This window comes from Numida meleagris, chromosome 2, assembly GCF_002078875.1.
Source record: "Numida meleagris isolate 19003 breed g44 Domestic line chromosome 2, NumMel1.0, whole genome shotgun sequence".
Lineage (NCBI taxonomy): Eukaryota > Metazoa > Chordata > Aves > Galliformes > Numididae > Numida > Numida meleagris.
The window spans coordinates 43,806,311-43,833,907 of record NC_034410.1 but is presented as its reverse complement, the minus strand read 5'-3'; the positions used below and the strand labels follow the sequence as shown (position 1 = coordinate 43,833,907).

At 39.4% G+C, this 27,597-nt stretch overlaps 1 protein-coding gene across 7 annotated transcripts in view; it reads right to left on the bottom strand.

The window, feature by feature from the left end:
- Positions 1-27,597, bottom strand: part of TRAK1 (trafficking kinesin protein 1) — a 132,550-nt gene that overhangs the window by 44,157 nt on the left and 60,796 nt on the right. For 3 of the 7 annotated variants that reach the window (XM_021388942.1, XM_021388939.1, XM_021388940.1), the window contains one exon: positions 23,312-23,506. Coding sequence is in view for 5 of the 7 variants with exons in the window: in XM_021388939.1 (XP_021244614.1) it covers positions 23,312-23,506 (195 nt within the window). In the remaining 2 variants the exon portion in view is untranslated. Of the gene's footprint in view, positions 1-2,238; positions 2,909-10,384; positions 10,585-23,311; positions 23,507-27,597 lie in introns of those variants that run through there. The other 4 variants (XM_021388944.1, XM_021388945.1, XM_021388943.1 and 1 more) reach the window with 4 other exon arrangements.

Sequence of the window (27,597 nt, the reverse complement as noted above, 5' to 3'; positions counted from 1 at the left end):
GGATTTAATCTGCAACATTAGTAAACTGAAATAGTAATGATGGGCTACCATCACAGGTCTTGAAAAAGGAATACAGCATCTTCCTGTCCTATCTGCAAAAGAAAGGTTCACAACACAATCTAGTTTCAGAATTACCTGACCCAGCAGCACACAAACCAAGAAAGAGTTTTTACCAACAGAAACTGAACAGATGCTATCAACAACTGACTCTGCAGTCAGCTCAAAGACCATCAAATGAAGAGCAAACATCACTGCTGGACAAACTACAACTCAAAAGCAACACCCTGACTCTCAGACTGTTCTGCCTAGACCTTTATGAATGTGCCTCCTATGCTTATCAGGAGCACTGATTCTGTAATGCTGCCCAAATTAACACTAATTCTGTGACAGAGATTTTAAAAACAGGACTGACTTCAGTCAAAGGTTCTAAATGCTGTGGAAGGAAAAAATCTCACTGTGTCAAAAAGACCATGGATAGAACAGTCAAGTATCAAGTCCTATTCAGGGGATAGGCTGAACAGTTAAGGAGTCTTAATTGCACAATTTTTACCTCCTTCTTTCCATGAGAACATTAAGAAACTCAGAATAAACAACAAAACAACTGTAAATCACTAGTGAAACATGTTCTTCCGTTTTCCCTTTTCTTATGCTAGATTTATAGCCAGCTAGAGCTAAACGTTTCCTCTCTTCAGTAAGGGAAGGATAGAGGCTGGTGTTTCTATCTGCTTTACTTACAGAATGAATTGGCTCACCTCCAACAGAAACACTGTCATTAAGAAGTGTGCCCACATGAAAAGATACCAATTAGCAGACATCATTTTTGTGCATGTACACTGCTTCTACATTAAGTATGTAGGTGACCTGAACGTACAGGTGGAGGAGAGAGGCATCTTTAAAAGGCATTTCACATACATACTGGAGCTTTTGAGTGGTAGGCACTGAAGAGACACAGGACTATATTTATCCCAGATGGAACTCAATGTTCCTTTTTCACTTGAAATCATCAAGAATAGGCTCAGAACGTACTCAGATCTCCATGAAAGGCAAAATACACAGGAAGAATAAGAACAGCATTATATGTGTTTCAGCGCCATTTAACCACCAAAAAAATAAGAATCAAATATAAAACAAAGTATTTCTGCCTAATTAGATAACAGCTTCCTCTCCATCCCCAACCCCAATTTTAATGCTGCTCTTTCACAAGTATTCTCTCAAGCACCCTTCTATTATGCAGACAGACAAATTATCTTAAATTCCTTCAGAGACACAACAAGGAACATGGATGATTTACTGTGACCGAAATCCAGGTGCAATACTCCATGCTGAGGAATTCTTTAGAGAAAAGTCCTGCGTAACAGGTTCAATGACAGTGTTATGTCCATGAAAGGCCTTTTCACATACAAGCTTTGGACATGGCAAATGTTTCCCTTGACGTCAGTCTTTCCAAGTATCCTTATATCAGCTGTAGGATAGTGTTCTTGGAAGTACCACACCTCTAATGCAAAAATCGTTATTTTAGAGTAAAATTCACAGCACGTGAAATAACATACGTGCTGTATTTAGCTTGCAGTGCCTGATGCCCTGAAAAAAAGGCTAGAGTAGCTGGGAGCAGCCCCTGAATGGGAAAGTACAGGCTCCTCACAGTGAGTGAGCAAGAGAATATCCGATACATACACACTTACACTCCCACCCTAACACGCCAGTTGTCAGCAATTCTGCAGATCCCTATTATTTCCACAACGTAGGAGAAGATTTGGGGTCATTTGTTTTGTTGAAAGGTAAAGCCACATGATCCCAAACTTGCTGTCTACATGCTTTCAAGTGCATGGGTAAGCACAAGACTGTTACCTAGTTCTTCTGCTCATTTTTAGAAATCCCTGCTGCGAATGACAAACTGACATACTCAGACTCACAATACATGTATGAGCTGCACATATAAAAAATGCACTACATTTCTAAAGAAAGGTAATTTCTCAAATCCAGTTTTATTATATAAAAATCTACTGTATAGCCTACACCTATTGATCATGCATTTATTCTTTAAGAAACGTGCCTAAGCTAAGATTCATTCTGCCCCCACACAACTATTTTATTACTCTTTCACCCGAAGGCAGTGGGTGCAAATTAAAAAGGATTGAAAAATGCAGTAGGTTTAAAATCACTAACATTTATGCAGTCTCTTGCACATTGCCATGCATTACTAACATAAAGGTTTAAAAGGAAAACAGTAGAAAGTACCTTCTTCCAAGATCTCAAGGTTCTGCCTGTTAAATGCGCTTTCCCTCTCGTTTTCCTCCTCATACTCATATTCAAAGCTTTCCTCTTCGTTTCCTGACATTGCCGAAGCTGTCCCAGATAGATGCAGTGCAGCGCCTCAGTCTGACAGGCGACAGGATGTCATTCCCCCCACGGCGGTACCCCTGGGGAGAGCAGTGGCAGGGCTCCACAGAGCAGAGTACCATCTTTCTTCACTCACATGCTCAGCCAGGGAGCTCCTGAGTGACTGCGTGTGCCCTCCACACAGCAGCTTTACCTGGTACAGACAGGGTGGAGGAGTGACGAGACCATCTGTCTAATAATTACCGTGAGATTGAGGTTGTTCCTCATACCAGCCCGGAGGGCGGGCAGTTTGTACTCAGGGGTGCTGTCAGCGTGCTTCAGACACAGCCATGAGCGTGTTGACAGCCCCTCCCCAACAGCCCTGGCACTGCCATCTCTTCAGCCCTGGCCCTCTCAGGCAGTGGTGGCCATCTGCCCACACCACAGCCTGCCCAGTGTCTGGCTGTTAAAATACCTTCTTTTCCATGGTCACCTTGACTATACGTTACGGGAAACGAAGCACCTCAAGCCCACATGCAGCACCCCGGTGCATATCCAAGGGCACGCGTGTCTCTCCTCTACTTGAGCAACAAACAAAACTCCTTTTGCTAAACTTCACGACAAACATAGGGAGTGTTAACTTTCTTATTTAACTTCTTGCAGCTATGGATACTCAGTGTTTGCCAAGTTTCCTCCCTCATTACCAGTGGCAGACTGGTGCCCTTTGCCTCCTACAGAAAACACCTCAACCTGCGTCATGGGCAAAGCAGCCAAGCGGGGGGACTGCAGGATGTCATTTTATCAGTAATATCACAGGGACTGGGGATTGCCTCTCATGTCTGAATTCTTAAAGCTTTGCTGTCTCCATTTCTCCCCTCTAACGGTGGACCACAACTCTTGAAAATAAATCAAATTTAAAACCACCACCAACAGTAATCACAGTAAGAATCCCATTTGCCTCCAGCATCTCGGACTTCAAACCAGTTCCAGGACTTGTGAGCACCCACAAATTTCATCAAGTGTGTAACAAATATAAGAGCTGACAATACCTTTTCCAATTCAGACCACAGATCTTTCCAGGATCAGGCCCTGCAACAAATGAATCCAAGCCCCTCCTCTGCAATACTGCCTTTAGTTATCTTTCCTTACAGACAGTTCACTGCTCTACTTCACTTGCTCCTTAGAAAAAAGTGGTACTGTTCAGAAATGGGAATTACACGCATGTCCAACTGAGCTGAACATCCACCTGCCATTAGATTTCAGCCAAATGCCACATTTTGCAGGCTTACAAGACTGGATGGTTTAAGAAACACATTATTCACAGAGGCTCAAGTAAGATGTGATACACATTTATCGTAATTACCAGGAGGACTCAAAAAAAAAGGAAAAAAGGGTAAGGGTGGGGAGACATAACCCATAATCTAGCATTAATTTACCACTTTAATAGGCAAAGAATGGAAATTCGGGAAGATACTAAAACAAACTGAGACACCTTTAAATGAATGCAAGAAGCACCTTTCAAATCTTAGGGACAAGAACTCCCACCCTTGCCAACTCTGACATACTATAGCTTTAACGTTCCTGCCAAGTGTTCAGCTACAATTAACTCAAAAGGAGAACAGGATAGCACGTGACACCAAAAACATGTGTGTTGCTGCCCAATACAGAGAGCAATATAATTGATATTCTCACGTGCTGACTTTTGAACTGTAGCTCACAATGCAAACAACATGGACTCTGACATTCAGAAACCAGAAGACAGACAAGCATTGCAGTATCTACTTTGTTAATACTGTTAAAGCACATTATATAGGCGATCTATATTTATAGTGAGTGGGGAAGGAAAGTCTACTGCACTCCCAGGCTATCATCTCACTTTTAGTGGTACTTTGCATTAAGCCCTTCTACCAGTGCAGGAATATTTATGTGCCAAAGATTAAGAGCCAAGTCTCCAGCAGGTACGAAACAATAAGCAGCGATGGAAGAAAAAAGTTGAACTGTACACGGTTCTGAAAATACACATTCTAATCGGGAAAGATTCAAAAGAGATATTAATATTTCCTGTAAACATAGACTTAAGGACTTAAATAGCATACCAGGACAAATATGCACTTTCAAGGGCTGCTGCTGCAAAGTAAATTTCTCATATTAGCTGTTAATCAACTCGGCATGTAGGCTACTCTGTTAGCAGAAGACATTCACCTCCTTTCAGGAAGCTTGCTAAATAAGTATGCCTAAAAACACACGTGCACACTTCTAATGCAATGCCTGCACTAAGGTATGGACCTTACCTTTGGTAACCTCGCAGTAGAAAAGGAAACAAACCCTGAGTTAGTTTAAGAAGGGTGAGGCAGGACACAATGCATACAACCCTCTTATCCTGACTCATTTGTGCAATTCTGGTGCATTCAAAGCATTCTAACCTCCTTTATCAATAAAAACATAGGCTTTTGCACATAATCACCACAATTAATCAATAATAACAATGCTGCATTTAGAACAAAAAGCTTCTCCATAGGCAAACAAGTCCTAAAAACAATGACTGAAACAGCAGCATCTAGATTCTAGAATACATTGAAGAAACAGGGGTGTTTTGGGGTGGGCTTTCCAGGGAGGGAGCATAAATTGGCTGCTGAAGATGTGCTTTCTATTAGGACATTAGTCAAATAAAGTTAGATTGTTCAAATGTCTACAGATTTGTACATCTGTATATTATGCGCATCACCCTATCTTAAAAAAAACACACCCAATTAATTTGCTTCAGCCAAAAGGACGACATGTTATGTTTCCAGAAAGAAAATAAATTGCAATGAAGTGGGAGAGAGCTTATCTGGAAATTTAGCAGTTGAGCAGACTCAAGAGGAAATTATACCTCTACACTGAAAAATATGCCACTTAAGGATGATATACAAGTAGCAGTAGCTTAGGTCTAAATGGATATAGAGTCAACAGAGAAATAAAGAAAAGAAAGTGACAGGGCAGAAGAAGGAAATCAGAAAAATTATATCAATGACCGCATGCATATCAGCAAGTTCAACCATATTTCTCAAGGATGAAGGAGCAAAAACCTGAAGGAGAATTTTAGCCACATACCTAAGGAACAAGGTCTGTTTCCAAGAGGACGTGTTACAAGCATTGTCCGAAAAGTGGATTCATTGCCCAGTGTGCAGTAACCAGTAATCGCACACTCAGGAGAGGCATTGCTTATTTATCTCAGGATTGCACAAACCTAGGTGCTCGGTGGTTTCCCACAAATCAAGCACACACATGAAACTATCCACACAGTATTTATACTCAAAAGTTATTAATTTTCCAGTCCTTTCTCCTCACAATGAGTAATTTTCATACAGTTATAAGGATTCGTGGATCTAGGGTTTTCTTGCCAAGTTGGCAGTATCCTGATGAATTTTCCCTTCAAGGACTACTGGTTCTGGAAAGACCCTGGTTAAGGAAACTAAGTATTTATTCTTCTGATACCTAATACAACTGTAGCTCAGTCTACAAGCTTTGGGATGAATGTCCCCGATTAAGGATACTATGTATTTATTCTTCTGATACGTAACAAAGGCAGCTTTGTTTGTTCAGAATTAGCCTTCAACACAAGCATTTGTAAGGTTCTCAAAGATGTAGAGGTAATGCTCAGTGATGACATCCAGAGCAACACCAGAGTTACCGTGCTCACAGGCATGGAGATAAAAGAGGCAAACATATGAGGACTCCTCAGAAATGCTCAACCACCAGCCAACCTCCTGTTGTGAGCGAGAAAGGGTCAAGCCCTATTTCAAGCTTAAAGGTTGACTGTCCCACCATAGAGCTGGCAGACATGTTTGTGAGGTTACTGGTAACTGAGATGAAGAACCACGGAGATCCAAGAACACTTGGAACTGCAGCACAGAATAGGAAATATTCTCCTAATGGGGCCTTTAAGGAGCAATCAGGAAAAAAGAAACAGCCACAAAGGAAGATAACTAGGACACTGTCTCACATTTGCAAAGGCACACTGACACAAGTAAGACCGGAATAAGTAACTGTGCTGGCAGGACAAGGAGAACAAACATTAGCACTGTTAATTATTGTCCAGCTAAAAGAGAAAGTTCAGGCACTTGTTAATAACAGTTACAATGGAATAAAAAACAGAAGAGAGCAGTATCAAACAGTAACTGCAGACAGAACAAGAGAGGAAAGCATTTCCATACAAGCAGGAGGAAAGTATGGGTGGGAGCTAAAAGATACAGAGCAGAGCAAGAAGTGCCAGAATGACCAAGAAAGTGAGATGAAGTCACTTGGGCAAACACAGAGGACAGAAGCTTTGGTGTGAGACAAATGGGAGACATGGTGAGACTGTGAGGGAAAAAAAAAAAAAGGAATAAAAATGCTGTCTTCTCCACAAGCAGCTGCTGAAGCTCATGGACAACAAATGAAAAATGAAAGTTCCAGTCACACACACACACAGTCACCTGGAATCACAAGCAATGAACTCTCAGGCACCAAAGTGGAGTTTTTAAGCTAGAAATAAATGGGTAATGAGAGAAACCATATGAAAAAATTACTTGTTCCATAGTCAACCCAGATTTCTCTTGCATTGCTCATTGAGAGGGTGGAGGAGGCTGGCCCCAGAGAGAAGCACGGGAGAAGGCTATTCATAAAGATTTACACGGGTATCTACTTACCTGCTTTATTTTCTGTTTGGGAGTCTGTGGGAGTTCTTTGCATTGTTTTTTTTTTCCACCTAAATTGAGTTCTGTGTTCCTTAAGAATCTATTTTACCTCTTTAAAAAACAACAAACAAAATCAAATCAAAAACAGAGATGAACCTAGACATTTACGCTGTTCTCCTTCATGATACAAACCTGCAAAGGCTTCACCTTCTCCTCTTTTATCATTAATGCTGTCCATCTCAAAATCTGCTAAGAAGTAACCACTGTCCTGTTCCAGTACACACCCACTCTTTCCACTCTCCATTCCACTTCAGCAGTACACCAGGGCTGCTCGGAAAGTAATGCCTCCTGTTTTATTATGTTTTATTATTGTGCTCTTTGTATCTGTTGCAGTTTCCATGGAAATAAGTAGGAGGCATCACTTACACGGCAACTCACATATTTCATTAATTCCAGACAAGGTGGCAACTGTCACACTATACAAAAATCCTATACTGGAAAACGCATCTAAAAAGCACAGTGCAGTATTTCTTATTCATATAGGCTTCAATTTATTGTAATGTTAGTTAACACTGATGATCCAATATTCAAACAAGGCAACACTATTTCTAATTCCATTTACTCTTGCCAAAAATAAACTCTGTAAAGGACATTACATAAAGGTATTACTTCATTATTTCAACCCTAGAGAGTACTGACAGATTTGTAAGCTGTCAATTTTGAGCATTTGTTCATTTGCCATCGCAAAGTATTAAAAAAAATTACTGCCACCACATGCAAGTTGAAGACATCATTACAATATCAATCCATACAGAAGTTCATTAAATCTGAGCTAAGAGAGAATTACTTTTCCTATTGAGTCAAACAACAGCACTAAAGCCTTATATGCTGGTGTAACTATAGAATGATTATGGAAGAACAAGAAACCATACACAGTTAAAGTAATTGTTAACATGAAATCACACCTTTTAGATGGAAATCCAAATCCCACCCGTTTTTACAAAGCAAATGCGCAATTTCATCAGAAAAAAAATAATTCTATAAGATTGTCTCTTGTGAGTTGTTCTATGATTCTCAGTGTATCACTGACTCCTTCAATGCTATATTTACCAAAACTGATAAAATGGGTAGGATTGTGATATAATGTACACACACATCTGAGCTCCAGAGAGTCCATGTCTAGAAGAGAAATAAGCTGTCTATGCTTCATTTTGTCTTAAAATAGATATTCAAAACAGGTTGGCTGAGCTGCAGCTGCCTATCACTGTACTGAATACAAATGGGATCTCAGGCAGATGACTCTGGCATCCACAAATACATGGCAAGAAAATCAAACACCGAGACAGGCACCTCACAAGAAACCACGTGCTCTTTGAAAAAGCTCAGTTTTCTACTATGCTTTTAAAACGCCTTTTGTCACCCACCACCATCAGAATACCTTACTCCATCAGCAGGAAATGCTGATGCTATTTTCAATCCAAATTAAAATACCAGTACCAAAGGCCAAAGAGCTTCCACCGCACCTTTCAAACCCTCTCCTCTCTCATACATTTAACTGGGACAAGGAGAAGACAGCTAAAAGCCATGAAATTCCATTAAACCTTGAGACTGATGCTCACCTAAGAGGCTGAGATAGGATTGACAGCAGCATCATTCCATCTAATTCAAAAGGAATATTAAAAAAAAAAAAACAAAGCAGCATTATGCCTTACCCACAGGAGAGATTTCTCCCTGTCAGACATCCAACCCTGCTGTCTCAGAGAGGTGCTCTCTCCCAAGCACTTGGCACATGCTCTGGATGACTCTGTAGGAGATCTTGGCTCCTGGAAGATAGATGCTGGGTGGGGGCTCAGTGCTCACACAGGAACTTGTCAGCCCAGAATCAGACCAACCACCGTGGTGCTGGAGGCCCTGATCCCACAAGGTATTGCAGTGCTTGCCCAATACCTGTTGCATGTTCCATTCCCGTGGAACTCCCATGGTTTCTCCAGCACAGTGCACACCTTAATGGCCAAGCTGATGAGAAAAGGAGTTCTTAGCTCAGATATTCAGACATGTCACACTCCTGCATAATGACACTTCGACCAGACAGATAGAAGATCATAAAAAGAATGATAAAAAGAAGGCCTTCTGTCCTTAACCTGAAAAAAAGTCAGCTACTGTTTTTAGTGACAGTACAACTGTCATATTTCTTAAGCTTCCAAAAGCAGGCCAACCCAGTCTGTTACATCACAGAGATTAATCAGATGCTACAGTATTTACTAGGGTTAAACTGAGAGGATAAAAGTTACATAATGGATTCAGTCCTACTAAAAGTAGTCAGACCTTTCAAATAAATATGCACCTTTGCTCTTTGATCCCCTGAACACCTTGTCAGGAATAATCACTGAAACAGTGAAGTTCACGTTTAACAACCTTCTGACACTGTATTCACTTCAGAAATGCAGTACAGAGACACAAATGGAGCGATGTGCCACCCACAAGACCACAATAACCCACTCAAGTTTTGTCACACATCTTCACTACTTTCGTCCCCTCTCGGCACTTATTAAAGCACTACAAAGTATCTCTCTGTGCTGCATACATGTAACCCACAGACCCCTGGAGCTTCACTCCTTACTGCTTTCTGTTCCTTGATTTGCTGTGAGCTTGGGTTTGCCTCATTTAAACCAAGCTCCCCAACCAGAATAAAATCTAAATACAACTACCGCCTTCCCAAAGGCTGCATGCTGTTTTACAGATTACCACGCCGTGCCAGTGATGAAAAATCTTGATTTTTCCACTCTGCTGACAATTTTGGGCACTCCTCATCTTCCTCACATGCATTCTATCTGAAGTGTGATAAAAAAACCCTGACCATCTAGGCAAAAAGCAGACAGATCACAAGGGGCTCAAATGATCACCTTCAACACAGTTTGTAATTTTTTCAGTTCCAGAAGTATTAAGAAGCCACATAACAAATGTCTTTCATAGACAAATAGCCAGAGAGAAAACATACTGCCTATTAACACATTAACTATACAGATATTCCATTATGCTGGCACTGCAGAAAAATAAGCAGCTTTAAACCACAAACCAATACAGAATCTTACATTAAGCATATACAAATCCAGCTCAATTATGATACATACAGCAAGCATATCAAATATTTCTCCCCCCTACCTAGGGAGTTTTCATACAGTGCCTATGTTCCTCTGCCACTCCCTTAGAAAAGAGAAAGCCTTACAGCAGTCTCTTGCAGTATGCTCAGACGAGATGCTGAGGTGCAGCAGAGATGCAGGCATCTCTGCCCCACCAAGGTGCTGCCTTCTATAAGGTACTTCATTTTTAAAAGCATTTGATAACAATGCTCCAGTCTTACAAGCTTCAGATTCTGCACCAAGAAATGAGGAAAAAAAAAGATTTACCATCCGTGCATTCTTCATAATACCAATCCAGTTCATAGTAATCTGCTTCAATAAATTTCTGCATAGTCAGTATCCTTCAGCAACAGACGAGACTGCACTTCGCTGCTAAGGTCAAGTGAAACGCAGCCATGCCTTCCTGCCTGTGCAAACCAGCACATCACAAGGCAGCTCACAGGAAGCCAAAAATGAGCTGCACATCTTCAACGAGGCTGCAACTAAACTAAAGGGTGGAGGAAGACGGGATGTAATTTTGGGGGGAAAATATAAATATATATATAGAAGGATGCAGAAGGGAGATTTCTCAAGCAGATGCCCTGGCAGCTGCTAGAATAAAGCAGCTCTGCACAGGAGCCTCAGCTGGGTGTTACCGAGCTCGCCCTATCAAGAGGCGGATACACTGACGTGGAGGCACACACCACCGCCCGGATGTCTCTAACCCATCCCTCCCCAGGCTCCACATCCCCTTCAGCCTAACGAGTTGCCATGGAGATGAGCCGGCTCCAGAAGAGAGGAGGAGATGCAGAGAATGTATTCTGCTGCTTCTGGCTTTGCAGACTAGAAGTGCCCCTCCATGCTGGAAATGAAAAATCCTTCTGCAGAAAGAGGATCCAATTCTCTGCTGACTGCTGGCTGAACAGCATCCTGCCATCGTAATACACTGGGTACACGCTGCACATTAATAATGAAAAGCCAGTCCATTACTACTCTCTCCCACATGTACTGATAAAAGCCTGCCTTCCCCATGGAAAATGAAACATTATTGCTTCGTTATATTATTCCGGGCTGATATAATAGAATCCCTCATGCATACTGTTACTGAAAAAAGCAGCAAACAAAAAATGAAGGAACTTGAAAAATGGGTAGAGCAACACATTTTTCTTGCAATAAAGCTAATCTTCTGCCTTTTGCCTTCTCCGTGAACTACTGACCCTTCCCCCTCCCCCCCCCTCTAATTTAAGAATTTAAGCTGAAATCAAGAGGTTTGGATGAATTTTCACCACTCTTCATAAAAACATACAAGGTCTTCAAGCAGGATAGTGTAACGTTTTGCTCAGTTATTACAAAATCAAAGAACAGACTTATATAGCACCTAATGTGTTTAAGCTAGTAAGAGAATCTGAAGAATAGATTGCCTTAAATCAGCATCAAGCACAGCCATCCAAAAAGCATGCCTGAATCTCTTCAGGTACAGATGCCAAGGGATTTAGATCCATTTCATTTTGCTCTTAAACCATTTCTCCTTTCTAGGCAGCTATATTACTCTGTGAGCACCAGTAGAAAGAATAGATTCAGTTGCAATACATGTTAATAACACAAGGCAAGCCGTGTTGGTGCCTGGCCTTGGAATTGTCTGTCTAAGCAGACTCCATCCATCCACAGGAACAACCATGAACAGATAAGGGAGGCCTGACAATGCTTCCCTCAGCTGCCCTCCCAAGCTCAACTTTTTCCAGCTTTGAATACAGTCTGACACAGATGCAATTTCCACTCTTGGCAGTTCTCAAAGGAGAACCATCTGTTCTTGAGCCTAGAAATGTTTATAGCACCTCCAACATCCTCTTGTAAGGATCCACATATCTACTATTTATGATATAAGTAACTATCACCTTTTGATTTCAAATTCACTCTTACTGGGTTCTATGCTTCCAGCTCTGGACATCATAGAACCATGCAACAGCTTGGGTTAGAAAGGAAACCTTAAAGACCATCTGGTTCAATTCTGCCCAGGGCCCCATCCAACCTGGCCTTGAGCACCTCCAGGGATGGGGCATCCACAGCTTCTCCGGGCAGCTGTGCCAGGGCCTCACCACCCTCTGAGTGAACTGAACACTCATTTTCTCTCTCCATTCTATTTCATTCATTTCAGGTTTCTATTAAATTCCCCTCACTCGTGTATTTTCTAGATTGTTACTGCTTATTCTACTCCTTGAGTGCTACAACTTAGCTTTACTGTTAGAAAAAAATTGAAGTAATGAGCAGCCAAGCAATCCAGAGGCAAATATGTAAGCTGCTAATACTAAAATGACCATATTAGTATTTCAGCTATACTCGTGTAAGTAATTATCACCACAGTAACATAAAGCTTGGAGAATATCACATTCTTCTGCATATTGTTTGCTGAATTACAGACATAGATATTTGTTCACATACATTGTCAGCAGCTAGCAGCAATGAATTACATTATTCACTCACCTCCAAAGTTCCAGACCAGGGCCAAACTCAGTGACAGCGCTGAGTGCAAATACATTATTTCATCAGAAAACAATGTGTTTCTCAGTCTGAAAATCAATAAATAAATCTGTCTTCATCTCCTACAATAATGTAACCTCTTTGGCAATGCACACAGGATTCTAACTAGTCCTGGTGAGGATTTAGTCCAGTTTTGGGCTCCTCAGCAGGAGGGAGACATAGACAAATTAGAGAGAGTTCATTTAAAACAATTGAGGGACTGAAGCATCTTCCATTTGAGGAGAGGCTGAGACAGTTGGATTGCTCAGTCTGGAGGAGCTCAGGGAAATCTCAACAATATCTATAAGTACTTGAACAGAAGGTGTAATGATGGAGCCAGGCTTTTTTCAGACATGGGCCTGGGTAATCTACTCCTAGCTGCTCTGCTGGAGCAGGGCTTGAACCAGGTGGCTTCAGATGTCTGTGCCAACCTCAGCCATGCTGTCATTCTGTAGTTCATGGGCCTCTGATTTTTTTTTTTTTTTTTTACTTCATTCACTGTATTGCCATAAACTAAGAATCTTTGAACTTTTTTCATGACTGAAAATACTTATTTTTAACTTCCTAAATAGACCACTGTGAATTTCAAAGAATCACAGAGTGAAGCGTTAAGAGCTCCTCTGCAAACACAGCTCTATCTCGCACCTATGAGGTCTTCCTGGGTGGAGCACTCCAGGAAATAGCTTACTCAAACCCATGGTTTTGTTTAACTTTACTCCTATGGTCCTGTTCTTCATCCTTCCTCCTACACTCCCAGTCAGGGGACCAGCCAGGCTCCAGACAACGAGATCTAACATCTGTGTTCTAGTTTCTGTTGATGGATGGCTGAGCTGGTGTAATACCTGAGCAAAATTCAGCCATGCTGCTCTTGGTTGGAAGCACTGCCATTCTCGGGAGGCTACCTCAAAACAAAGAAGCAGAGCTTTAATCAAATCATTTACTGGCACCTTGCCCCCAAGCTGTTATCTTCAGCTCCTACTACTCCATACCAACCAGAAGCCAGGAAATTGTCGTGCCCCAGTAGCTTCTAGCCTCACAATGGGAAAGGCACAAAAATCATTCTTATTTCCCAACAGACACTACTCCTGAAATTATTTCTGGCATCCTGAAATCAAGATGCACACTAAGAGATAAAAAGGCTCTGAAAAATAAAACCTACTTTCATTTTGACAGGGATCGTATTATTTTTGGCTTCATACTGCTGATTAGATTTTTTACATTCTACACTCAATACTGATGGGAAAGCAACAAAATAAGCGTACATAAATTTCAGGTTAGTAAATAGAAAAAGGTTATATAAAACCCACTAACAGCATTTGGACATGCAAAGGTCACACACACCTCTGAAAAAATAATTAACATTTTGAATTCTGTGAGCAATTTTGCCAGATGGGATCAACCTGCCCTCACATTGGGCATACCATCTTGAAATAGAGGAATGTGAAGAGACACTCCAGCTCTAGCTCAGCCCTGCAGAGTTTCAGTTCTAAATGTTCACAAGGTGAGAGAAGGATATGCTGTTAAGTGCAGTTAAGGCTACGCTGTTAAAATACTGTCATAACAAAATAAAGGTTTCTGTGGCAACATTAACTCAATTGCTCTGCACATAGGCAATTTGTTCCACTTGTATTATTTTTGTCTAAAAGGTAATTTAAGGTTGGTAATGCTATTAAATCTGCATTTAACATACAAAGAGTGGATGCCGGCTACCAGATCAAAATTGCTGCAAGGACTCTCTCCTTTCTATTTCCTGACAATATAGACAAAGGAAAACTTTTTAAACATACTGGAATTTTCTTCCCACTCCTCCTTCCTCTATACATACACACTTCATTGAGAGAGGAAAAAGTAGTTCAAGGTGGGATGCAGTTTTCAGTGTCGGTTTTTGTTGGTTTTGTTGTTGTTTCTTTATTTTTGGTGGTGGGTTTTGTTTGTTTTCAGTTTTATTGGTATTATTCTGCAGAGCTAACTGAAAACACACTGGTATAATCCAGAAAGGCATTATCTCTCTGTGGAGAAAGCCAGTTGTGCAGTCAAATGATTTCAGAAATACTCAAGAGACACAGAAAGATGGTATGTGACCTTCCCAACCTGAAGACAGACACCTTGACAGTTAGAATACTATAAATCCAGGTATCCACAGGGAAGTAGCCCTTCAATTACATGAGAAATTGTAGCTATAGGAGGGGCACGCTGGAAGGGTTGCTGGGTTGGAAATAAAAGTGTGGCCAGGCCAGCAAAGCAGCTGCATACCAGCAGAAGCATCTTTCAACTTCTGCAGCCCAGTTTTACTTCACATAGTTACGTATCAGTTTTTATGTAAGAAATATCTATCAAACATTATGTTTTTCTAGTGGACTGTTTCTATTGACATTAAACCTCCTTGTATTCAAACCTCTGTATTGTAAAACTGCATTTGACTTCAGTTTCACCATGATAATTGCCTAATACTTATCAGATAATTGAGCTTAGGAAAGATTCCAGATACTAGATTTGAGATTACAAGCCATGACATGTTTCATATTCCAAATCCAAATACGGTTATTCACATTCATTTGGTCTTCCCTTCCAGCTACCAGATTTTATATCATTTTTCCACACTTAGTTTAAACAAAACAAAGAAACTTCTATTTGTTCTCCAGACAGCAAAACACACAGACTAATAAAGAATTCTAGTAGCCAATGTTGACAAGCTAAATAGACCAACTACTCAAGTTTGCAGTCGGAAAGGGGTATATTTAGGCCGAAAAGCTGGGCTGCCAAGTTTATGAGCGCTCTCCTCCTTCCCTCTTGTTGCAATGAGTCTACGCCGTAGGCCAACACTAAACTGAACTGCCCAAATTAACCAGGTCACAAAACAATACAAATCCTTTTCTTTCTTTAGAGAGAATACTTGACAAAGATAATTTCAGCTGCCCAACTTACAAACATTGCCTCCCAAGAAACCTGTAGCAGCACACCCAAGAAGGTAGACAACCATGTTGCCAGGGAGCAAAGAAGCACTAAGTCATCTCTGCTGGCAAAGAAAGCAAATAATATACTTATCTCAAACATCACCATCAGTCATGCCTCCCCATGCTTAGTCATTCCCAGCATTCTTACCCAAACCCTTCCCAATTCCAGGAAGATCTTGTGAAAACAAACATGAGAGCTGGATGCAGTATGTTGGACGAACGGTAGCTTAAATAGTGTATCAGCTCCCATTTAATTACCTCTGGGACACATTTCTTCTCTTGGCTCTAGCATCAAATCAGGATGTTCTGATAACTAAACACTATATCCTCTCATCATTTTCCAGAGCTACCAACACACAGGATAAAGCTACCCATACCACTAACATCAGCTGGAGTCCTTTCTGCCAGATGAGCTGCTGTACAGCCCACCATTATGCATTGTGTATTGCTACTTATCAGGCGTTGCCACAATAGCTCATTTGCAAGTTGATGTTTTTCAACTTCCTTTTTTTTTTTTCTTTTCTAAGTTATTAAAGAGCATTAAAAAGGAAAACAGAGCATATTTAAATGTACAACATTCAAGGACAGGCTGGCATACTGTTATTTCTAAGCTGGGATCTCATTTACTGAAGTGAACAGTTATGTGTATTTCACCTTCTAAAATAACACAGAGCAAGAGTAATTCCATGACTGCACATGTAGTAATAATAAGCAACTCTGCAGCTCAGGACAATGACCTCTTCCAATGTAGTATTTTGCTTAAGCAAGAAGTCACAGCAGCTTGCTTAACCTGAAAGGAGTGGAACCAGAACACTGAAAGCCTTGTACCAGCAGCTTTCAGAACCAGTATTTAAAATAAATGAGTGCTTCAGATTTGATCACGTCTCTTTAGTCAAAATATAATTACTGTCCAAGGCTTCAAAATGGTACAAGTATTTTCTACACATGGAACAGAGTTTAGGGTCACTTCTCTTCCCCTCCGAACACCGTAAGGGCCAAATGACCTCATCCACTACAGACAAAAGACTCCTATGAAGCAGATATCTTAAGTATTCTCCTACTGAAACAAGACAATTTAATGCAAGACAGAAGCAGGCAGATTAAGTTACTTAAGGACAAAATCTGATTTTCTACATGATAGGATTATTTCTCCCCTCCCCCTGGAAAGGACCAAGGAAAACTTTGTTACTTTCTGTGGTACGCTTGGTGATTCCTGAATGATTCTGGAAGAGTAATACATTTGCACCTGTATGAAATGAAAATTTATGCTGTCTTCAAACATATCTGCAAAACTGTTTTCGTTATTCATTAAGGTATCGCTGGTCATGCTTAAATACTGTAGGACCGTAATAGCAAGACCCAACCACTTCCACAAGATGCTACTTTTTAAGAATACTCAAATATATATACATCTATCAAGAATACTAAAAGTCTTTTTCTGTATGACTGCTTTTCATCTGGTCAGCCAGCATGTCCTGTTGCCTGGAGTTATTCCTCTGCAGGTGCAGAACAAGGCACTTCCCTTTGCTGGACTGCATAAGGCTCTTCTTCACCGCATTGCTCCAGCTTGTCAAGGTCCTCTTGAATAGCAGCACAACCCTTAGCCATTCCTTTCAGATTCTGTGTCTTTTATCCTCCCTGATGCTACTACCTCTTTTCTCTCAGTGTCTCTACTTGGTGACACAGCCCTTCAGCAAAGGGGACAAACCTGCAGGGAAGAAGGCCATTTCTCCCAACGCCCCAGGCACCTCCTGAAGCCTGGGACTTGCTCAGCTGCAGTCACCATGAACAGTGAGTAGGGATTACATGAGGCATTGTCTAAGATCCTAATCAACAACAGCACCATCACAAAAATAAAGTTACTAGATGCGTTTAAAATGGAGAAAAATAGATGCAGAATGGAGAAAACAGATAATTGCTTTTTTTTTTCCTGCCTTAGAACATCCCCAAATATTAAGAAGCAAATATCTACTTAAATCAAACTTAAGAAATTGTCTGTCCAGCTTTATAGAGAAGGGGCAACCTGAATCCTACCTTGTTAGAAGTCCAAAAGACTGCTAGTGCTTATTAAAATACACGCACAAAAACCCACTGCTAAGATGAAAACTATTGTCCATTTTTCCTACTGTTAACAGACTTTTGCAACATGCAAGCTTGATTTATACATCAAACTGCAATGAGGAAACAGAATGCAGATGCTAAACATTTGAGCGTTCCACAAGCAGCCACTAAATGCACAAAAACTGTTTTTGTAAATACTAACCAAGCCAAAACCTTTACGGTTGATAACGAATACTCTTCAGTAAGATCTTTGCGCTGTCTGGAGGTACTGAAATGTATTCTCTCAATCCTATTGAATTTAACCAGCCCTAGAATACTGGCACTATGTCACCTAACAAAATGAGACTGATTTTTAAAGTCAAGAAAGAATTAATAGAGAGGTGCAAGATTGCCACTATCACCATATGCACAAACGCATTTCAACACCCCTCAAAATTTCATTGCTTTTTTTTTATTTAATGGGCCAGATCTTCACTCAGCTGTAACCATACGTCATTAGAAAACTAGGCCAAACAAGTTCAGGGGACTGGCGAATGAAAAGAGTCTGTATTAAAGCACTTATAACTGGCATAAAGCACTCCAGTAACCAAGAACTATCCTTTATAGACCTCTATATGAGGAGTCTTGCTAGTCTGGAAAGGAATTAAACTAGTTTAGTTTCAAGTTTCTCATTATACACAAGCCACAGTAGATATTTTTCTTTCATTTCACTGAAAACCTTCCCATACCATAGTGAACTCATTAATCTATGTTTCCACTGAAGCACTCCCTCCTCCCCACACCCTTGTGCTTCCAGTACCTGTTAGAAGTTTTCTTTTATATTTTTAAGGAGAAATAATAGAAGAATACACTGCATTCTTTGAATATCAAGAAAGAGGTGGCGTACTTCAGGATTTCTTCTCAGTTTAGTACAGCATGCCATTATAAAAAGATGAATATACAAACCCAAGGAGACCTAAGGAAACGATTAACAAAGATCAAGGACCAAATGGAGATGTCCATTAAGATAGTGGCCCTATTAAAAGCATTGTCACTCTTGTCACTTCACAATCCAGAAAAGACAATTTCTCCCTTCACTCAAAAAGACAGTCTATTTTCCTAAATACAAGTGATCCTTTGAGATACGTTTCCTACAGTAAAATGGAAACAGCACACACGTAATGCTATCTCCTCTCCCTCTATCCTCTGAAACACAGTTCAGTGATAGTAGAACTGGTATGGGTGAACATTAATTGCTACTAATCCGCTTCTTAACTGAGTGAAAACTTATCTGTATACTTTGAAAGCTTGCTAATACATTACTCCATACACCCACCAACTCTTCAGAAAAGCTCCATCACTTCAATGCTTCTACTTCAAAGGACAGCAAGGCAGCTGCTAGCTACATTATGAGCTGAATCACTCTTGGAAGTAGCTTATCTCATGGATCCTCTCCTGGGAGCAAATACAAACACAGTTGAACTCAAAGTAGAGAATATTGTCACTACAAGTGATTTACATTCATTCACAGACAATGGTCTTCGGAGACATCTGAATCTATCAAAACAAACACACAATCTCTATTATTAAATATACTATTTGGAAATGAAAAATCAGGGTCAAATACGTAAGTATGTAGTATCATAAGTTTCCTAGTACCAAGCCTGTTTTATAAAAAAGGGAAATGCTGACTGATAATGAGAATGCATTACAGAATGTAACACAGATACGTCAAAATCTACGTGCACATACCTAATAAAAGTAGTACTATAATTCATATACAAATGAGACTTTAAACAGCAAGTAATTTTTTTTTTTTTTTGGAAGTACAGTTCTCAGAGATAGATAGTCCACGGAGAACTTCAGGGCACTTTATAAGACTTAACCAAAAATGCATTTAAGGAACCACTTTCATTTTGATTAGAGATTTGAAATTTGGTCATTAGATATTAAAGTTCTTTCAAAAGGATAACTACAAATCCAATTGTACATCAATATATGCATATTATATATATATGCACCTATATGTATATCTTATTACATATGCTCATATAATATATATATCCAGATCATACCGCTTTCCTACACCTATGGGTCTCAAATTATTTTCACGTAATACAGCACTGAGGTTCAAAGGTTCAGACATTCATGTTGATCAAAACTAGCAAACTGAGTCAAGAGCTAGAGACATGGATCAGAACCAAGGCAGAACTTAAAGAGTCACTGAGTATGGTAACTGGCCACAGAAGCGTTTAAAGCCTGCAGCCAGAATAAGGCAAAAAGCTGCTCTCAATTGCTGCCAAAACAACAAAAAAAAATTACACCACTCCATGGTCAAACAAAAATCACTAACATTTATAGCTAGTGGAAAAACAGAAGTGTTCCCCTTGCCTAATTCCAGTAGTCTACTGTAGGTATCGGAACATTATTAAAACAACTCAGTTACACTGTGAGAGTAACACAATTGAGTTATTATTCAGATTATTTTCAAACTAAGTAGTTACCCATTAATTAACTGGTGTGGTGAGAGCTCGGGTAATAAAACGTTGCTCCTCCTGATAAACTCTCCACAAAAAGAACAGGAAGCCTTACAGAATACATATTTGCATATGTTATCTACGCACAATATTTACATATATTAAAACATGCTCAAACATTACTGTCTCTGTCCAATATTTCTCAGTCTGTACACAATTCCTGAATAAAGCCACAATGTATCCCTTCCTTCAGACTTCTCAACTATTCATAATATATGGTGGTTTCAAAGCTGATCGATACTGCAATACTAGGAACCATAGGCAGAGAAAAGATTTCATTGTCAGACCTAATAATATTTTGCACAAGCTCAGACTTGAACATCAACTATATTTTACTCAAAGTGTTTCTAAAAAGCTCAAGGAAGACATAACAATCTGTACATATAGTACATTTTAATTCTGATAATAGTGTTGATTTTGCAGGAAATCCTTTGCTGATGCAGGAAAATTCTTTCTTCACTTAAGAAAATCTGACAGATTATAAATTTCACTTTTGTTATTTATTATATAAAAATACACTCACAGAACTCATACCACAAGAATAATGCTTTGAATAAGGTGGAAATCTGTAAGGTTGTCCTAAAGTTTTCCCATAGACAAGTTACATTATATATTTACCTCCCCCTCCTCCTACATCAAGGTTTTTAAAACAAAGTAAACATGTACAAAAGGAGTGCCCTGATTGCAGCTCTGAAAATGAATCACAGTGCTAGAAGTCACACCCTGGAAAACACTCTGCAGAGTGGTAATGGTACAACTCACTTTCATGACAACGTACTTAATATCTTTATTTTGATGGTTCATTTTTCATAAAGCAATGTTTATGATCAGTGCCATAACTTCCAAACATGCTGGAGTTTTATGATCTTGTATTCTTGCATTATATGACTTGTTCACGACAACTGAACAAGGGTAAAAGCAGTAATCTCAGCTCCCAGTCTAGGGATTAATTCTACTTTGCCCATTTTCAACTTCTTAAGCCACTATTGTACACATGCCTGTACATAAGCATTAAGCCACAAACTTCCTTTACAGAAGTTCTCCTTGCTTAGCTCCTTCTCTTTAAGCAGTTAATTTTCAATGAAAACAGAAAAAATATTGTCACTTTTTTTTTTAGCATTCAAGCTATTTGACTGGGTGAAGTTTTCAAATTGTAGCGCACGGTAAAGCTTGCAGCCATTATGCTTGTAAGCTAAATGCTGGATAAAATTGTTTGAGTGTGCACAGTTACAGGCACCTACTGCTATCTGATTTCTCTGATGCAAGTAGCTTCATTAAGTACCTATTCTCAACAGTCATGCACTATTACTGATAACATATCCCATGAGCACCTTAGGTAACAGACTTGGGATACTCCCATATCGATTTTTGCCTTCCTTTCCCCATTAGTAAATCATCTTTCCTGTACTTAATGCAACATAGACCTTTGCATAGACCATCTTAAGGATTAGACATAATTAATCCTGTTACTACAGGTATTGGAAAACCGACTTTCCAGAAGGCCAACTAGTGCCATCATTTCAACTGCATTAAATGCCTGCTACAAAACAAAAATTAATTCATCCCATTGATCAGCTTTCTGCCCACATCTGCCATTTTGCACTGTTTTTGTCTGACTTGGGAGAAGGTGGAGAACGTATATAGAATGACTCATAGAACGGCTTGGGTTGGAAGGGACCTCAAGGATCATCAAGTTCCAACCCCCCTGCCACAGGCAGGGCTGCCAGCCACTAGATCAAGTACTAGATCAGGTTGCCCAGGGCCCCATCCAATCTGGCCTTGAACACCTCCAAGGAAGAGGCAACCACAGCTTCTCTGGGCAGCCTGTACCAGCACCTCACCACTCTCTCAGTAAAAAAAAAAAAAAAAAAAAAAAAAAAAAAAAACCACTTTCTCCTAACACCTAATCTAAATCTCCTCTCCTTTAGTTTGAAACCATTCCACTTGCCCTTCCATTACCTACACTTGTGTAAACATAAGGGAAATCAAGTTTTAATGAACTAAATATTGGAAGGCCACAATGATGTCTCAATGTTGTTTCAGTGATTGGTAGATATAAAATATCTACCAATATATTTCATGCCTTTTGTTGAGGCTCTGAAGTCAGTAACTCAGTTCTTTGTAATTGCTTACAGAACTCACAGAAAGTGAATTCTCCAGGTGCATGACAATACAATGAAGTTGTGTTTCCAAAGGCTTGTGTTGAGCCCTGTAACTCATCATCTCTTTTGAGCACCACAGTGCCTCAATAACTACCTAAATCTACTTACCGCTATAATTTATGTAAATCCAGTACTATGCAAGTCTAACTACTACAACTTTAGTATGTCACCTACCGGCTTGATGCTCTACAGACTATTTTAACAACACACATTCACAAATGTAACAAAACTGCATTTTCGCATGAAGCTGGGGGGAGAGGAGAAGAACCATTTAATCATAAACTACATGATTAGTGAGCAACTAGAGGATGAATCACAGATGTCTGGTCTTCTTGCACAGCTAAGTCAACATCCACAGTAGAAGAACATAGAGACATGAATCCACTCACCACGATAAAAGGATCTACAGGCTCAAACAAAAGAATGAAAAATGCATTAGGTCACAACACTACAAGCTTTCTCTCCAGGCACAAACGGTACCTTTCCGTACAACAGTATGAATATGAACAAAAGAAAGAACAAGGGGACAGATCATCTTCACTAAATGCTCAGAGCTTGGTTCTTCAAAAGTCTGTCTTAGAAATTCAAGCTGTAGAAAAATGATTTGATATCATCTTGTGCTGCAGGCATACAGTAGAACAGACAACATTACAGTGAGTCAGAGAGTATTCTCAAAAAAAGCAAGAAAGGCAACATGCCTAAGCCTTTTACATTTTATAAATATAGAAGTTTCAGCCTCTTGCCAGAGAGATGACAAGCAAAAAGAAGTCTTGTAGTTTCACCAATATTTGATAATGTGGGGAGGTACATGGACAAATTACAAATACAACTGCTGTTTTTGATTATTTCCTTTTTTTTTTTTTTTACTAACCACCATAAAACTTGAAAACCAACAGTTCTCTTGCTTTTCACAGCTGTTAGAGAATTACAGATTCTTCAGAGGCAGTAACAAAAATAGTACAGTTTTATTTATTCCTCAGTAAAATTCATAAATTTTTGACTTACGGAAGTATTTCAAGGTCTCTTCTATTTGCTCAGTTGTTAAGTCAATATTTGCATCAGGAGAAATGAGAGGAGTATGAAGCCAGTCGTCGTGGTCATAACCATAGATTGTATCTGCTCTTAGCTTATAATGAGGCAGCTGTTCTTCCAGTAGACTGATGATTTCAACTTCAGGAAGATTGGTACTATTGCACACATCTGACAAAAGAAAGAGAAGATGGCCTCTGTAATTGCTTTAAACCAAGTGCTACACGTATAAGCTAGGAAATATGGAAATATGCCAGTTATCAACAAGATTTTTCTTCATGAACAGCTAGATATTATTTAGAAAACAAGACTAGCTCAAATTCTTCCCAGATGAGATACCAACTAGCTCAAAATGAAAGGATATGCTACTGGGGACAAAAACCCCTACAGCAGGGATGCATATACTGAACAATACAGTTTTGGGAAGGGAGCAAAATAGAGAGCAAGAGAACACTGACTAAGAGCAGTAAAATTGCGGGTATGGAAAAAAGGATACTGCATACAGGAATTTATATTTTTTTAAGTTTTACTTGACAGATTATTCTTAGTTTGCAAGTTCTATATTTCTTCTTAAATTGTTCCTTGATCGTAGTTGAGTATTGCTGAATTTTGCCTTCACTGCTGGCAGATTTTTCTCAAGAAGAAATCCAGGGCTTCAATAGCAAACTGTTACAATTCACATTGAAGATGCACAGTAAGGCAAGCTGCAAGAACTTCTAGAGCACTTTTCAACACTATCTCAACATACATTCTGTGATATCAACCCTTCATGTTCACACGGAAATCAACTTTACATGCAGTTTTAAAAATGAATACTGAGGGCCATCAACAACTGCAAACATGATGCAATTCACACTGGCGATTTAAATTTCGGAAAAAAGATAATTTTTTTAATGTAGGAAACTTCAACATAGCACTTTTTCCACCATGAGGATGGTAGAACATGGGAATAAGAGTGCAGAAAAGTTGAGAAATCTCCATCTTTGGAGAGACAGACAACTCACCTGGACAAGGCCCTGAGCACCCAGTATAAAAGAGTGTCTTTGAGTAGAAGATCCAAAGGTCCCCACTGATCTATATGCTCTTTGCTTTTATCCAAAGTATTCTGCTACCCTTTAGACATATGTAAGTGTTCTCCAAAACTCGTAGCAGAAAAATACATACAAAGATTAGCGGAAGTACTCATATGCAGCACTGCTATTTTTGTGGAGTTCTCTACAAAGAGCAAGTCAGTCCACACACATCACTTCAAGAGGTCCTGCAGCAACTTGCCAGATTGAGAGAGTACTAACTTACACAGGGAAACAAGACCTTATTCCCCTGCTTCCGCAGCTGAGCACTAAGTACGTACAAACGTTTCTTCTGCCTGGCTGCTTCTGAAGTGCAGATCATGTCCACTTTAGTGTCTGCGAACATCTGACTACAGAGAAGCCAGCTGATATTGTAAGAAACATCTGCTGCTGTAAACTAAACTTTTTAAAGATGTTTTTCTATGTATCCTTACAAAAATATACATAAAGTCTACATGCCTATAGACTCTATATCTCTTTCAGTTACCTAATGCACTCACTGTCAAGAATACAAGGTTGTTTTTTCTTGTCTTTTTTCTTTTTCTGCTGAAATGGTAGTTCTTCTCTTGTGGAAAGTACCAAAGTCCTGCACAACCTGACCAAGGTGGTCCTCTTGCAAACAGGAATATAAAAATGTTTGAAAAAGAAAATTAAAGAGTCTGAATTTCAGCTACTATTTCAAAAGAATTGAGTTATCTTACTGTTTCAAGCAAGTACTTCTGTGCAGAGAAGTAAGTTGGTTTGCTCTGTCAAAATGTAGCAAAATAGGAAAAACAAAAGAAGTTTTCATTTGAATCTGAGGGAAAAACACACATGCACACACACACACAAAAGAGATGCATACAGTTTTATTGTGGAAAAGAAATCCATGTGAACACAAAAGGACATACAATAGAGAATTAAAAATTATAGTGCAATACAAGTCAAGCAAGACACTTTTTCTGCTTTACTACATAATAAATTCTGAGTGTTTCTAAGCAATTTAAAGCCTAACAACTGAAAAAGATAGATTAAAGAATAACTTTAAAGGCAACATATTCTGATACTGTTGTTATCAACTTCTATTGTGATTTTAAAATCCGTCTACCAGAAGGAAATGGGAGCAGGCTCTGATACAACTGCCTATTTAGAAAAAACAAGACACAGTAATTATGGTTGTGTATGACTAAACATTAGCTCACCATTTAAATCATGGCAATACGCTCAGTGCCACAGTCATGCAGTCTTCACTCTTCTTCCCCATGCTTTTCTGAGGTGCTGGAACTTTATGTCATAAGTAGGTACAGAGGTTTCCAATTTTTTTTAATATTTCTGATTAATATTATGAAGATAAGCAAGTAAGATAAGCCCTCTACTCAGAGCACCTGAGACATTACTCATGCTTTATAATTAAGTTAACTGAAATTCAGCAGGCGTAAAACTCTTGCAGCTTCCTCTTGTCTTACATGGTAACTTTATTCTATTGAGTTAAACAGCATCATAAGCCTAAACCAATTAGATGTTCATTAATATAAACGACTCAGGAAACTACAGTTGAAGTTGCTCTGTTACAGATCTATTTTTTCTGTAGCCTAAGCGATTTTCAACTTGCCATTTTCTGGACTTTCTTGGCTAACAGAAACTTCTACAAGCAAATTACCACGCATCTGAGGAGCTGAATGTTTCTCTCAGGAGTTACAAACTCATGATTCCTCCCAGAGCATGAGTCATTACAAGTTTGGTTTTTGAAAGAAAAGAGCTATGAAGAAAGACTTGCTAAGGCTACTGCATACTGCAGAAGACTACAGTTTATGGTACTCCATAGGAATAATTATAGATAAAGGCAATCTGTGAATTTGTTAAATCCTTTTTGTATTATTTTTACAAGTAGTATGCTCCATTGCTTTGCTATCCTCATAGCTTAGATGTGGCACATGCAGGAACACCCCATCTCAACTTTTTTTGATACAAAATAAACTTCTGCATGTCCTATTTGTAAGATAAGGAAGTTGCTCAGCGTGCTTTGTCGGATTTTCTGACATTACTCCTCTCCTTCCTCTGCATATTTTCAGATATGAAACAGATTAAAACAATTTCTTCCAGAGACCTTATGTTTTGCTTATGTTTTGTTGCTTCAGTTTCCAATCCTCCCATTCAATAAAGACAACTCAAAATCAGGCAGAATACTCCAGCTGAGTTAGCTTCTGCATTTTTTTTTCTTACTGCTTAACTATCTTGGGTAATTATTAACACACTTTCTTAACACATTCCATGTTTTCTTATACATTGGCATTTGACTAACTAGGGTATTTCTACTTCTCTGGGCATCCTGGATTGGAGGAACTATGCCAGCACCTTGTCACCAGGCAATTCAACCTCAGCTTTCAAGTTAGCTTTTAATATCTGCCTTCTCTACTACTAATTATAGCTATAAAGACAAAAGAAAGGATGAAGTACATGAGAAAGGTGGTGGAGGGACAGTGGAAATACACATGGACAGATCTGAAGATCTCATTCTAAACAACATGGCTCCTTTAAAGCAGCTGATCTGTCACACTCCATTCCCTACCAGGCTTGAGTTTCACCTGTTCGCAGTTTCGTCTGAATAGACAATTATGTACCATACTGTAAAAATAATACCTAGCTAGATTTATGAACAAGGAGTATCTCTTCAATTTTAGTATCGAATTCACATAAAGATACTGATAAATGAGAGAAGAAAATAATAGAGAAGGGATAAGTAAAACAAACAAAACATGCACAAATACACACACAGCAAACAAGTTCTGTGATTCTCAAAGCCTGGTATTTCCAGGTTAGTTTTGTTTGTTTTTAGAAACAGTACACTATACAGCCAGTGCATGGAATATTAAGTGTTTAGTTTGGATCTGCTGAATGCTAGTCCAAACTGTCCTCAGTCTTTATGGTTTAATTGGTTTGTTTTCAAGCAGTCTCCCATGTCAAGGTGAAAGGGCCTTCCAGGTCACTGAAGCACCTCCAAGCAGTGGATACTGCCACCTGGTGCAAGAAGGGCCTTATTACCCAGTACCTCAACACGACAAACAACAGTTCCTCAGTTTCTCATGAGAGTTGTCTCTCCTCATGTGGACTATCAGTATCTCTGCAGAACTAACCATGTGCAGTACTCACTGGACTATGTTTTTTTGCCTTCTTAAAAGTCTCTGAGAAGTTGCAGGGGTTAGTTCCTCTCAA